General features: G+C 33.6%; 1 protein-coding gene across 4 annotated transcripts in view; it reads left to right on the top strand.

Annotated features, from left to right (window-relative positions):
* LOC114329682 (protein dead ringer-like) overlaps nucleotides 1-15,343 on the top strand; it is an 871,887-nt gene that overhangs the window by 834,360 nt on the left and 22,184 nt on the right. For all 4 annotated transcript variants that reach the window (XM_050658217.1, XM_050658215.1, XM_050658216.1 and 1 more), the window contains exon 6: nucleotides 14,274-14,581. In XM_050658217.1, the coding sequence (XP_050514174.1) occupies nucleotides 14,274-14,581 (308 nt within the window). The remainder of the gene's footprint in view (nucleotides 1-14,273; nucleotides 14,582-15,343) is intronic.

Genomic DNA, 15,343 nt, shown 5'->3' with positions numbered 1-15,343 from the left:
ACCCTCAGGGTAAAGGCGCAAGGTGGTACCATGTCAGCTTTGTTTCTTGACGTATTCTCTAACCACTGACCAATTTTCGTGAAAATCGATGAAGGTTCACCGAAATTGAAGGTAATCGTTGATTTTTACCTTCAGTGACTGCACTATACAAAATAAATTGCAATTTACTGATCTAAATGCGCGTAATTTGGAAGCTTATAAATTATTAAATGATATGTAGTCGCCAAATAATTAGTTTAATGCATTTTAAGTACAACTTTCTCTTAAGCCGGGAAGATAGGGTGGTTTCTTGCGAAGGGGTTGTAGCTCAATAATCGAAATGCACTTGATTTAATAGTTTGTTCTTAGAGTATATAACCTATAGGAATTATATCCGCAATACGATATATTTTAAGTTTTCTCAGCATTTTTCTCTTAAGTTAAATCAATTAAAGGGTTGTTTGGGGGTGAAGGGGATGAGCTCAAAAATCGAAACTATATAATTTCAAGAGCTCATAAATAGCTCGTAATTCTGCCGCAAAAACCGATTCAATATTCCTATTTTTAAGTAGTGGGGGGGGCTGACTCAGCCCCCCCCCACTAAGGTATCAAATTCCTGCTCAGTGGAACGAGCTCAAAATTTTTAGTTTGCGGAATATGAGAGCTCATAAATAGCTCATAAATCAGGGCTATTTGTTTTTTGATTTTTGCAAGTGGGGGGGGGGGCCAGCTCAACACGGGTGTCGTTTGAGTCCGTCTTAAAGGCGGGTTGACATTACTAGTGAATAACGAACGTGGCTCACGCTTACGTATTTTGCCCGTGCTATTGTTAGATATTTTATTATCTTCTTCTTCTTCTTCTTCTTCTATTTTTTGTATAGACATGACTCTCTCTCTGTTTTTTTTGTGCCTCTAGTAAGTTGTTGTTCCATCGTTTTCGTAATCTTCCCACTGATCGTCTTCCTATTGGGGGACCGTCTCTCGCTGTCCTGACTATCCTATTTATTGTCATTCGGCTTATGTGGTCATTCCATTCTATTCTTCTGTTTCTTACCCAGTTATTAATGTTATACACCTTGCATCTCCGTCGTATATCTGTACTTCTAGCTCTGTCACATAGAGTCTTACCATCTATTTTTCGAAGGGTTTTCATCTCCGCTGTTTCGAGCAATCTTTTTGTCCTCTCTGTGTCGGGTCGTGTTTCTGCCGCGTATGTCATTATTGGTCTGATGACTGTTTTGTAAATTCTGCCTTTCATTTCTTTTCCGATATTTTTATTTCTCCATATTGTGTCATTCAGGCAACCTGCTGCTCTGTTTGCTCTATTCACTTGATCTTCCACTTCTGTTTCGAGCCTTCCGTAGCTAGATAGTGTGATAGCCTAGGTATTTAAACTCCATCACTTGTTCTATTATCTGATCTTCCAGCATCAATTTACATCTTATTGGATCTGCTGTTATAACCATGCATTTTGTCTTTTGGGAGGAAATTAACATGTTAAATTTTCTGGCGATTATGTTGAATTGGTGCAGCATACGTTGTAAATCATCTTCAGTTTGAGAGATTAGTTTTTAATCGTCCGCATAGCAGATTATTTTAAGTTGTTTTTCTCCCATTTGGTATCCTTTTTTAGTCCTTACTTTTTTTATTATTTCGTCCATGATCAGGTTGAACAACAAAGGACTTAAGGAATCCCCTTGTCTTATCCCATTGCCGGCTTCAATTGGGTCAGTTAATTCATCGTCCACTTTTACTTTTATTGTGTTGTTCTGGTAGATGTTTTCGATCGTTTTAGTTATTTCTAGAGATACCTCTCTCGAGTATAACAAATGGATAACGTCCTTTAATGTGACCCTGTCAAATGCTTTCTTAAGGTCCACGAAACATAAATATGCCGGTTTGTTGTATTCCAACGATTTCTCTTGAACTTGCCTCATTATAAATATAGCGTCAGTGCATGACCTTCCCGACCTAAAACCTTGTTGTTCTTCTGCTAATGTTATAATTTCATTGAATTTGTTTGTTATCACTTTGGTTGTTAATTTTAATGTTGTGTTTAATAAGTTAATTCCTCTGTAATTCTCCGGGTCCGATTTATCTCCTTTTTTGAAGAGGTGTATTAGGATGCTTGATCTCCATTCTTGTGGTATTCTGTTTTGTTCTATTTTTTGTATTAGTTTTAATAGTTGCTTAGTTAGATCTTGTCCTCCGTACTTTAGTAGTTCGTTCGATATTCTGTTTGCTCCTGGAGATTTTATATTTTTTAATTTTCTTAATGCTTTCTTTACCTCTCCCTCCTCGATGTTTATTTCTTCGTTTGTTGTAACTTCAGGTGTTAGTGGTTCATTATCGATTTATGCAATGCATAGATACAAATGTACCTACTGCTCGAGTTTGAAAATAGATAATAAAATATCTTACAATAGCACGGGCAAAATACGTAAGCGTGAGCCACGTTCGTTATACATACACAACCGCCTTTACAGTTTATATGCGTATGGCGTATGGCATATATAAAATATTATTTTATGTGAGTGAGCTACCTAGCGCCTTCGCCAATGTGTGGACGAGTTGCATCTAGCGGCCTCGCATCTAAACGGAAATCGTTATTAGTGATGTAACGAAAGTCATTTTTTTAACATTCGCGAATACGAATGCGAATATCTGCTACTGACATTCGCGAATGCGGATGCGAATGCGAATGTCCAGTTTTTTTTAATTTGTTTCTATTTTTGTAATGTTTCCAAGTTTTTAATGAAAAGTTAATTGATATTTAGTGTAAATCAATCTGAATCTTAAGCTTTATTACATAATACCAAATAATAAAAAAAAGTGAAGGCTGATAATGTGATTATACAAGATTAAGTTCTATCTATCTAGTTCTTATATTAGTTCTGTCCAAAGTTGAACGTAGGCCTCCCCCTTACTTTTCCACTCTTCTCAGTTCAGTGCTAATGCTGTCGATCTGGTCGCTGCGTATATCTTTAGGTCATTCGACCATCTCGTCTGTGGTCTGCCCCTTCCTCTTTTGTAGTCCCAAGGTCTCCAGTGAGTTATCGCTTCATTCCATCTTCCGTCTCTTTGTCTGCTGTTGTGTCCTGCATATTTCCATTTGAGAGTAGCTGCATGTTTGAGGTTAAGTTACCTTTTCTTAATAAAAAAAGATGAGAAGTGAATAGATTTTGATTTTATTAACCTAATATTATCTTAAAATTATTTTTTTTCTGGTTTTCATATTCGCACAAATTTCGCGAATGCGGATGCGAATGCGAATATGCAAAAACATGCGAATATTCGCGAATGCGAATGCGAATACGAATATTCGTTACATCACTAGTTCTTATACATATACATAGGTTTAGGTTCCAATATGAAATGCATTGAAGAATCCCACGTTAGATGACTTTGGACCTTTCTTTTGAACATTGCTTTGGACTTTCGCCTAAGTCAAATTATTGATGAATACAAATTGACAAATTAATTTTTAATAAATATAATGCTTTTTTATTTACAAAATTGAATCAACCACTAGGGGTTATTAGCATGGTTCAATTAATTACATACATGTTAAAATGTTACACTAGATTTTGTGAAGTAGTCTTGCATTTTCTAAAAAGTTTATGGTTCTATCTTTAGTTAAGCCGTTTAAGCACTCTTTGGATGTAGCCGGTAATCCAGCTTGATGTCGCTCTATAAGGTGTACAAAAATATAATGATTCATCGAATATATTTTGAAATCTAAAATTGCGGAATGATTCACCACAATTCAGTCAGTCCTGTCCTGTTCAGTAGGAATAAAATATCTACCTATAATATATTTTTACATACCATTTTCTATGAAATCTCGATTTTACAGCCGTATAGTTATATTTAAATAATTAAACTAATCAATTTTTAATGGTCCTAGAGAATAGAAACTAATAGCTTTTGACAAATAAAACTAAATCGATACCAGTTAAGCAATGGAGTAGTACATTAAAGTTCAGAAAATAATAACCTCTAGCTATTTTCATATGAATCGAATCGGGTTCAAATATCTTTCTTGTAAGTTGTAAAAATGTAAATTTTGGAATTGTTTGTAGACAAAGAAATTTTTTATAGCTATATGTAACAATAGATAAGATAATAAATACCATATTCTTGGTAATAAAATGTGACTAAATTTAGAGACTAGGTATATGACATAGGTATTTTAAATTTGTATTGCCATACCCAAGAGTCTAGTTGATCATTTATTCATTTAAATCATCACATGTTAAAGTTAAACATGCACTTTTAAAATACGGAGGAGATAGACTTCACAAAGAACTGAATATCCTTATAAATAAAATAATAAATACAGGAAGAATTCCAGAAGAATGAAGAACCACTCAAATGATAACGTTATTTAGGAAAGGAGATGGCAGACCCCAGTATCTATAGAGGGATAAATTTACTGAGCACTATACTGAAACTCACAACAAAAATACTTATGGAGAAAATAATGGCGTGCATACATATATCGGATGAACAACAAGGATTTAGAAGTGAAAGATCATGTAACGATGCAGTTTTTGTGATAAGACAAACAGCGGAGAAATGATTAGAATATAACAAACCAGCCTTTTTCTGTTTCATAGACCTAGAGAAAGCGTTTGATAGAATCCAATTAAAAAATGTGATAATCTACTATATGACAAACATTTACCAATGGATATCATAAAACTGATAGAAAACATATGTAAGAAATAAAATAGAAATGAAAGTCAATGGAATAATAACAGAACCCATAGAAACAAACACAGGAGTCAGGAAAGAAGATTCACTAAGCCCTCTACTGCTTAACACAATGTTGGCTGCAATAATAAAACAAGTGAAGAAAAAAAGAGGGTACAAAATGGGCCATAGAGAGATAAAAATACCCTGTTACGCTGATGACACCGTGTTAGTAGCAGAGTGCGAAGACGACCTACAAAGATTATTCGAAAAACAAAAAGCTTAGTAATTGCCAAAGAACCAATAAGATGCAAATTAGAGTTAGACAATCAAATTATACAACAAGTAATGACTTTCAAATATCTGGGAATTAATCTATCAGCCGACAACAATATCGAAGAAGAGGTAAAAGACCAAATAATTAAAGCCAGTAGAACAGCCGGATGCCTAAATGACACAATTTGGAGAAATAAACACCTAAGATTGGAAACAAAGGCCCGAATATATACCTAAGTCAATTATTAGGCCAGTTATGACTTACACGGCCGAAACAAGACCAGACACAAGCAAAAGACGAAGACATCTGGAAATCAACGAAATAAAGATCTTAAGAAGGATTGCTGGAAAAGGACTACATGATAGGGTAAGAAGTGAGGAAATCAGACGCATATGTGGGGTAGACAATATAAATACCCGGGTAAAGAACAGAAAAGAAGAGTGGAATGAGCACATAAGCAGGATGTCTGAATCAAGGATAGTAAGAATAGCCAGGGACAAGTCCCCGTTAGGCAGGAGAAGTATAGGACGTCCAAGAAAAAGATGGAATGACAACTTAAGGGCAGAGTGAAAGGCATCGTTAAAGAAAAACAGGCAGTAGTGCCTATATAAAAGAAGAAGAAGAAGACATATTGAAGTTATATATGAAAATTTTCCCAAATGTTTTTATTTAGTTGTGGCCTACAGAATTTTCTTCCAATGCTTCCAAGAATTCGACACTCAGCTAACTATCTTAACCTAGGCTTCCTCACTTTATCCAGTAGTATCACAGCTATATTTGACATAATATCATCACACATCATTCCCATTTTCCTGTCATATATACAATGGACAACCCAACCACTCCCAGTCGGAAGTTGGATGTCATCATCACTATCTTTACTCTATCTACCGGTGTTCTGATGAGTTCTTTTGAAGTCCCTTAAATTTTTCAACCATGGCACTGTCCTTCCTATAATACTCCTTCCTCTTATCTTTCCCTCTATTATCAATCTTAGCATTTCATACGCATCTCTTTTTTTATTTTTCTATTATTGTGAGTTAATTCTAAAACTTGTAGAGTTATTTGTAATGCTATTTGTAGTGTCGTTAAAATTATTACTATTCCGGATTTGGATTTTTAGCATTCGTCAACTAGGTATTTTAATATTCCTTCCTCTCAAGTTCTTTTTACATTACATGTCCCTTCTAATACATATATTTGTTCATTGCTTTGTTGCCAATTATAATCTGTACATTTTGTCCATATTGTGTACCTTTATTTTGCCAACTCTGTAACACCGTGCCTTCGTTAATTGAGCCTATTTTACTTGTCCTGCTAGTTCTTGGGTTTCACATGTTTCTCTTTCCTAATTATCGTTGGCTGTTATTCTGTATCCATATTTTTGCATCTATAATTAGTCCCTGGTATCCTATTTTGACATTTTTTCCATTATGTCTCTTTTCCATAGCCCTATTAGTAATTTATTTCTGGTTAATTCTTTTTTCTTTTAACACATCATCATTTATATAGATCTGTACGTTCTTTTTGTTTTTCAATTTAGTAGAGTATTTTCTCCTATTTATCTTGCTCCATTTACATCTACTGACACTGATACTCGTTGTTCTTTTTCCATAAAATTCTCCATAGCCTCTCGCAATAATTTTTGATCATTTGTATCAATTTTTAATCCTTGTATTATTATATTTGTCCTCCATCTTTCTCTATCCAATTTCTCTATTTTTTCATTTGTTGTGGTAATTTCCTTTTCTAATTGACCTAATTGTTTCATATCTTTTTCGTTTGTTTCTCGCAGATTTCTTATTTCATCTGTGTATTCGCTTTGTTGATCTTTTAATTTTTGTTCTTCCTAGTTGTTTGATTTAGTCTCCGGATCTATATTTGATGTCTTTTATGTATATACTTAAGTCCATTGCCAATTCCCTCATCATTTTTATCTTGGTGTCCATTTTTAAATATTAAAAATTGACCTTTTAAAAATATTTTCATCTACAAAATCACTGATCATCTGTTTTTTCTCCGCTCAACTGATTAGCGCAATTCGGAGAGTGGGCGAAATGTTCGAATTAAATAAAAATCCCGACCACATACCTGTCCATTATCACTTATTTTTGTGATTCATCATTTGTAACGTATTATTACATCCAACCTACGCCAGAGACACTGCTGGAGCGGATAAGTAAATATATTTAGAATCAAAATTGTCCTGTGTTTATGTCAAGAAAAAACAAAATCTCGTTGAGTGACAAATTATACTAATTTAATGAGGAGAACATAAGGTATCTACAGGAATACGAAAGTCTAAATTTATTGAGGCTAAATAATGGAGAAGCAATAAGTTTATTTCAAACTGATACAAAATATTTATGACACCCATAGGAAATAAATATGTAATAGCTTTTCAATAACACTGGTCAACAAAATTTTAACTTTTTTTGTACACAATTTCTGTTATCAATAGTTATTTATGAGTTCGTGAAGTATGCTTTTTGCGAACGCACGCGATGTTTAGAGCACGAGCGACAGCGGGGCGAGTGCTATACATCGCGTAAGTTCGCAAAAAGTACTTCACGCACAGTTTCATACAATATTTTATCCACGATAAACAAATAAAAAAACTGTAACTCTTCGTCACTGGAATTCATTTATATTCAACAATTTTAGAAATTTGACATTTAAAAATTCTAACTACTTTCAAAATACAAAACTGTCAAAACTTTTGTTGTAATTTATTGCTCACACGTATCACCGTGACAACGCGAAAGTTAAGGATATTTGATTACATGAAAGTGTGCCAAAAAACAGTGCGAAAAAGTAAATCACATTTAAAATACATTCACCGTGACAACGCGAAAGTTAAGGATATTTGATTACATGAAAGTGTGCCAAAAAACAGTGCGAAAAAGTAAATCACATTTAAAATACATTGTTACTTCATGCACCCTTTAAATCCTTCACGCACTGCTATTTATAATGACAAACTAAAAACTAATACATAATATAGTTTTCACAAACTAAAAACTGATACATAATATGAGATAGAGTAGATAAAATATTTTAAGTATCTTCTTCTTTAAGTGCCATCTCCGCGATGGCGGTTGGCAATCATCATGTCTATTCTGATCTTAGATGCTGCTGTTCTGAATAGTTCGATTGATGTGTATGTGAAGTATGTATGTTGCAACGGCGTAACCAGGATGATCCTAAGGGGGGGTTACATCTACTGGAGAGTCTCTGGAGGACATGGTGTTAAGCGTATAGAGCTCAAAGTACATCCCAATGGGGGAGGGGTTATAGCCCCAAAACCGCCCTGGTTACGCCACTGGTATGTTGTATCTCTCATTACGCATAACATGCCCCAGGTATTGCAGCTTTCGTGTCTTGATGGTTTCCAATATTTCCATTCTTTTGTTCTCGACTCTTCTCATGACTTCGTTGTTTGTTACATGCTCGGTCCATGATATCATCAGGATTCTTCTATACACCAAAAATTTAAATGCTTCCAACTTTTTAGCAGTCTACGCGTTAAGTGTCCATGCCTCTATCTCGTAAAGCAGAGTCGAGTAAATATAACACCTTGCCAGCCTAACTCTCAAGTCTAATTTCAGTTCTCTTGCACAAAGTACCTTTCTCATTTTATTGAAGTTTGTTCGTGCTTTCTCTATTCGAACTTTGATTTGTTTGGAGTAATCGTTTGTGTGATTAATTATTGTGCCAAGATATTTTACCGTTAATTGTCAGGCTTTCATCATCATTTTTGGTTTTTGATATCCTCATAAATTTAGTTTTCTTGATTCCATATCCTTCTCCATACTCAACTATCTTGTTCATTAGCTTTTGGAGATTGTCCGCTATTATGATAGTATATCTAATGTTGTTAATTGGCGTTCCATTGACCTTTATTCCTGATGTTTCTCCCTCAATGGCTCTTTTCATAATTTCTTCAGAGTATGCATTGAATAGTAGTGTATAACGTTTGTATAACATTGGTAAAAACGTTTGTATAACATTGGAATTTGGAATATTTTTTAAAACGCAAACAAAGCAAATTTTTTCTCGTCTTGGCTAAGGCGCGTTGAATAATATATCGCTTGTATATTGCTTGTACTATTTCGGCGACTTTAAAACAGTACTTTCGGTTGCAAATCTGAAACCGGAAGTCCGAGGTCAAATTTCTAACCTTTAATACCAACTTTGGGTTATAAGCTCACATTCGACACCTCATTTGTCATTATATCTATTCTAATAACGGATGAGTTGTGTTTACGGACGGACAGACATAGATAATTCAAGGTTTTCACATTTTTATGTTGAAAGCAAAATTATAAATGTAGTTTCTTGCGGCTATAAGAAAAAGCATTTTACTAATATTTCGGTTAAAAAACTTACAATGAAATACACATATTCTAATATGATATGTAAAATTCTTATAAAATTGAAACTATCCAAGCGAATTAACAATTTCAGAACGATTTCGTTCTTTTCAGACGATCATCAGTGAAACATCATTAGTAATTGAAACTAGCCACATAGTAAGGTCTGATAACCCTTAGATGACATGTTGAATTTACTTAATTTTAAAATTGATACCTATTTAAGGGAACATACTGATCCCTACTCGAAACAACGTGAGTGTCCGGAGACAAGATACCAGCCAACTCAGAAAGTTTGATTTTACCTTGCTCCCTCCCATGCTTCTTTTCCGGTAGGTTTCCATTATTTCTAATTTGTAATATTTGCATTTAACCTTATGTATATCCATATCTAATATCTATAACATTTTTTGAAATACTCGCAGTTCTTATTCTTGATTTTAGGCTTCCTTGTCAGTCCACTCATCCATGCAAGAATTCTTATTTCCTCCATTCCATTTGTTCCTCTTTATTTTTAACTGCCTAACATTCCGTTTTGTACATCATTGCCGGTCTTGGTCTTATTGTTATCTATTTCTGCATTACTCTGTAATTCCGGATATCGGTACTTAAAACTATTATTTTCACAATCATGTCACCATCCAAAGATATCATTTTATTTGTAGTAACTCCATCTTTAAATGAACATTCTAAATACATACTCTGTTTTTGCCCTACTAAGTTTTAAACCTTTTGCGTCAAGAGCTTCTCTCCACTGTTCCAGTTTTTTTCACTTTCACTATTTCCTGTATGTTACCCTGTAGTTTCGCTGTTAGATGACCCAGAACTAATAAGAATAAATAAGGACTAAGGGCTTGCCTATATGAGGGAGGTTTGCCAACGTCGACTGCGCGGTTTACCTGTTTTACTTGATCTCACCTTAATGCCGCTTTTGAAGTTACCAAGGAGATCAAGGGGAAAACAGGCAAACCGCACAGTCGACTTAGCAGTTGGCAAACCGCCCTCATATGGACAAGCCCTAAGCACCGAGCCTTTGTGTAAACCTACTTTCACATGATATTTATCAGTCTCTCCCACACCTGCCCTAACACTAGTTATTGTTACTCCCTCATACATTTCTTTCAGACTCATTACATATTCACCGGGGACTCACCTTTTCTATCCACTGCCTTATTATAAATCTTTTGTTGATCTACCTTGCAATCTCATCTTTTGTTGATCTACTGCATAAAGCGGATATTTCCGTTTCTTCACGTATCCGTCTATCAATTACTCTCTCCCATATTTTCGTGGTGTAACTAAGTAGTTTTATGGCTCTCATGTTTGTACATTGTTGTATATCTCCATTGTTTTTGTAAACAGTTACTAACATACTTCTGCGTTCCTCTGGAATTTGCCCAAGTTCCATTTTGTTACAACTGTAGGTTCTTCATGAGTGCAATACTTCATCCAACTCCTTAGCCCGTCAGCTTTTAATTCAATTTAATTTCTCCACCATTCTCAATTTATTTGTACCAATTAGTTTATGGAATGTTCACCCGATGATGTGCTTTCTCACAAAGATTCACACATTTTTGCACATACCCCACGGCCAGAGCAAAATAAACAACTGTGCCCCTTAAATTATCATTATAAACTGAAATAAAAGCAGTACTTAAAAACGAACCGTAATAAGTACAACGTTTCGAGTTTATCGCCTGTTGAGTACTAACTTCCGTCTCTGAAAAAGCCACCGCTAAAACAAGTGAATGGAGCACAAAGCCATAAAGAAAATAACGATTCGAGAAATTGTCTTCTTTCCATTTAGTGTGGCCTACTTAACGCTGAAACTGCAGAAAAAACGACAGTAAAACACGGCCACGTCGATACTACTAATCTATTGTTTGATATTAGAACAAAAACGCCGGTACTGTTTTTTATTGAGATATATTCTTAAAAAAGGCTTTCATATATTGCCTAAATGCGTAATAATAGACTACAACATTTCTGACCTTTGTCCCCAATGAACCAGGGGGAGAGATAGATGATCCTGTCTGCAGTAACTCCTGTGGTTTTTAAAAATATTTAGGAGCTGTAAAGATTAATATTAACAATAAAATAATAAGAAAAAAAGAAGAAAACATAATATTACAACAAAATAAAAAGAAACTCACACAAAGACGGCCTAAACCACCGAGGTGTTGAACAAGGTTTATATCTTAGCGCTGTGAAAAAAAAATAATACTTTATTTATTAATATTTTTAGAGTCCAGAGAAATAAGATTTTCCTCGTGACACATCCTCCTCCAGGCCGAAACCAAATTTTTTGAGTAGTATGGACATCTATATTAATAACCTATATGTTTCCTGCAGCCGATTTTGATGATATACATAGTTATAAACAAATGAAAATCAAAAAACGGTAAATTTTCGCTTTTTTCGTCTATTACTAAAAAGTGAAGCATTCTAAACAAATTTGAGAATAAGAAATTCATAAATCATATAAAAACTTCAATATGGCGTTCGCTGAATAAATCTATCCTTATTTGTTGCTTAGAAAATTGCAAAATAAATCATAAATTTTGAGATTTTATAAATGTTCATAACTTATGTAAAAAATAAGTTAGAACCTTCTTATTACACGGAATGCTGAGACTTCTTGTGCTTAAATTATATTTTAAATTTCAAAGCAATTGGTCAAATAGTTTGAAAGTTATTTAATTTGTTCATCCCAAATTCATTTTTTTTGCAACACTATAAGTCAGAAAATTATGAGGTTACACTAATACTTCGGACAGTTTATGAAAGAAGAACATTTATACTATTAACTTAATTAAAAAAAATGACAAAAAGTAATTTTAAACATTGTAAAATTATTTTGCAAAAACATGTAGATTTTTTGCTTACTTATAAACAATTAGAATAACTATTTAACCGTCACCCGTAGAATAATTATTTTTTCATGTTTAGAAACACTGAATTTTTATACAAATTTAGAAAGAAAAACAATTGTCCTATGACAATTAGGGACAATGTTAGCCGCCCCCTTTTTAATTCACATGTTTTTGCAAAATAATTTTGCAATATTTAGAATTACTTTTTGTAATTTTTTTTAATTAAAATAATAGTGTAAATCCTCTTCTTTCATAAACTATTCAAAGTATTACTGTAACTTCATCATTTTTTGACTTATAGTGTTGCAAAAAAAAAATAATTTGGGATAAAAAAATTAAATAACTTTTAAACTATTTGACCAATTACTTTGAAATTTAGGGTATAATTTAAGCACCAAAAGTCTCAGCATTCCGTGTAATAAAAAGGTTCTAAGTTAATTTTTTACATAAGTTATGAATATTTATAAAAACTCAAAATTGATGATTTATTTTGCAGTTTTCTTAGTAACCAATAAGGATTGACATATTCAACGAACGCCATATTGAAGTTTTTTAGACGATTTATGAGTTTCTTACTCTCAAATTTGTTTAAAATGCTTAACTTTTTGGTAATAAACGAAAAAAGCGAAAATTTACCGTTTTTTGATCTTCATTTGTTTATAACTATGCATATCATCAAAATCGGCTGCAGGAAACATAGTATAGGTTATTATTATAGATGTTCATATTACTCAAAAAATTTGGTTTCGGCCTGGAGTGGCTTGTGTCACCAACAGGATATTTTTTTCCTTATTTCTCTGAACTATTAATATTAAGTATTGCATTAGCATTAAGTATTGTTTGTCTAATTCCTTATTTATAATTATTTATTAATACCTATGTACCATGTATGTGCGTGCATAGGTGTGTATAAGTGCGCATATATGTAAGGTACATCCACATCTGTAGTGTCATGACTTTGCTTTATTTTGGTAAGCGGTAAACCAAGCAATAAACACAGCGAGGGTGTAAGAAAATTATTTAATTAGCATGTAAAGCGGTCCCGATTACGTACAATTACAAGTTTTCAACAATAGGATATTATTTTTATTACTTTACCGTCATTTCCAATATTTCGTTGGATCAACTAAAGAGATTTCTGGCTTTAGGATGTTCATTGTTGTAAGTCTGTTTCATTATTGTTAATACGTCTTGTTAAATTTAGTGTTATATGTTATATTTGCTACATTTTATATTTTAGGTATATGGTGATTGTTATTGCATTGTATCTTCTTATGAGTACTACCTTTATTGTGTTGATGCTAGTCGTTATTATTATTCGCTTTATAATTACACTATTAATGGAGTTTTCCCGTATGATTAATAAGTAAATAAATTTTTAAGATGCCGTTAGGACACTGAAGGCACTATTTCTGTGAACGTTCTATACATAATATCCTTATATTTGCAAACTCTTCCCTGTCTTTAGCTGTTTAAAATTTAGCCCTGCTCATAGTCAGGTGTTTCATAGCCCCGATAGTCTTTTCATTTCTAGTCCTTTCATTTCTAGTCCTTTCTTTCCCTCGATCTTTCCTTTCACTATTACTTAAGGTACTATGAAGTTTTTTTAACTTTCACTGTGTTGAAATGTTCTCGTTCCTTGCCTATTATTTGCAGCACTTCTTCGTTTGATGTATGTGATGTCTACATTTTGGTTTTTTCGGATTGACATCACTTTGGTTTTATTAATATTTATTTTCATACCAAATTGCTCACAGGCTAAGTTGGTTCTATCAATGAGTCGGTGTAGACCAAGTCGGAATCCGCAATCAACACCGCATCATCAGCGTATCTGTCTGATGTTGATATTTACTTCATTTATCTTGACTTCATCCCTGGAATTCTCCAGTGCTTCTTTAAACAGAAACTCAGAATAAAGTTTAAAAAGCAGGGGTGACAAAACACATCCTTGTCTAACTCCTCCCTAAGAGTGACAGAAATAGGCAGGGAGAGAGGAAGAGAGATATGCATATATAATACAGGTTTTTGTTCCATATCTTTATAAAAGGGCGAATAAAACACATTCTATCATTACAGATACATGAAGTACCTCTACCCATACGAATGTGAAAAACGACGACTGAGCACTCCTGCAGAGTTACAAGCAGCTATCGATGGCAACAGAAGAGAAGGGCGAAGAAGCAGTTACGGCCAATACGATTCAATGCAACAAAGATCTCCGAACCCAGGTATGCATGTATCCCCTTTGTCACTAGTTTCTCAACAACAACAGCAGTTAGCTGCCGCACGTATGATGGGAGGTGGTATGACCCTGCATAATGGAGCGCATCATCCTAGTCATCCGCAACCTTTAGGACAACCTATCAATGGAGGACCTCTACCAGGTAAGACAATTTTGACTCTCTAATGGAGTACATGTATTTTCTAGATACATATCACTAACCGTTGTTTCCAATGGATAACGGAACCAATATAAGGAATGTTAGAAAACCCTCACTGCTTATTATTAATACAGTGAAACTTGGATAATTCGAATCTCAGGGGACCGTTAAAAAAATTCGAATTATCCAAAAATTCGAATTAAAAAATAAATCTACAAAAACAAGGATTAGCTACAAAAACATCTGCAAATGATAAATATCAATAGTTGATCAGCAAAAAAACAGTAGTTGATCATTTTTATTGCTTGGAGATGTTTTTGTTCCTATTCTTGCCCGAGTTTTGTCAACCTAAAAAAATGGGCTAACAAAATTCGGCCAAAAATACCAATTAAAACATTTGCAAGCTATAAAAAAGATCGACTTTATTTTTTTCCAAAGCGATCCTAAATTTTTAGCTGCTTTTTAGAATTTAGCTTCTCAGTAATAGTCCAGGGCGCATCTGTTTTGAGATGGAAGTTGAGAGGTGACTCAAATTTTTTTCCAGAAATTGCTTAAAAATAACTCAAATAATGATATTTGAGATCCTCCCACTCAAAATGGTCCAGAACATTGTTTAAATAATCAAAATGTCAAAATATGAAGGAAAAATTCGATTATTTTCTACGTTTTTTGATTATGACTTTAAAACTATTAATTTCTGAGAAAAGTTGTACTAACATAAAATTTGCGTAATTAAATTTCTTACAATACAGAATTGGTTAAAAA

This window comes from Diabrotica virgifera, chromosome 8 (assembly GCF_917563875.1).
Source record: "Diabrotica virgifera virgifera chromosome 8, PGI_DIABVI_V3a".
Classification (NCBI taxonomy): Eukaryota; Metazoa; Arthropoda; class Insecta; order Coleoptera; family Chrysomelidae; genus Diabrotica; species Diabrotica virgifera.
The sequence above is the reverse complement of the archived record's forward strand: the minus strand, read 5'-3'. Positions and strand labels throughout refer to the sequence as shown.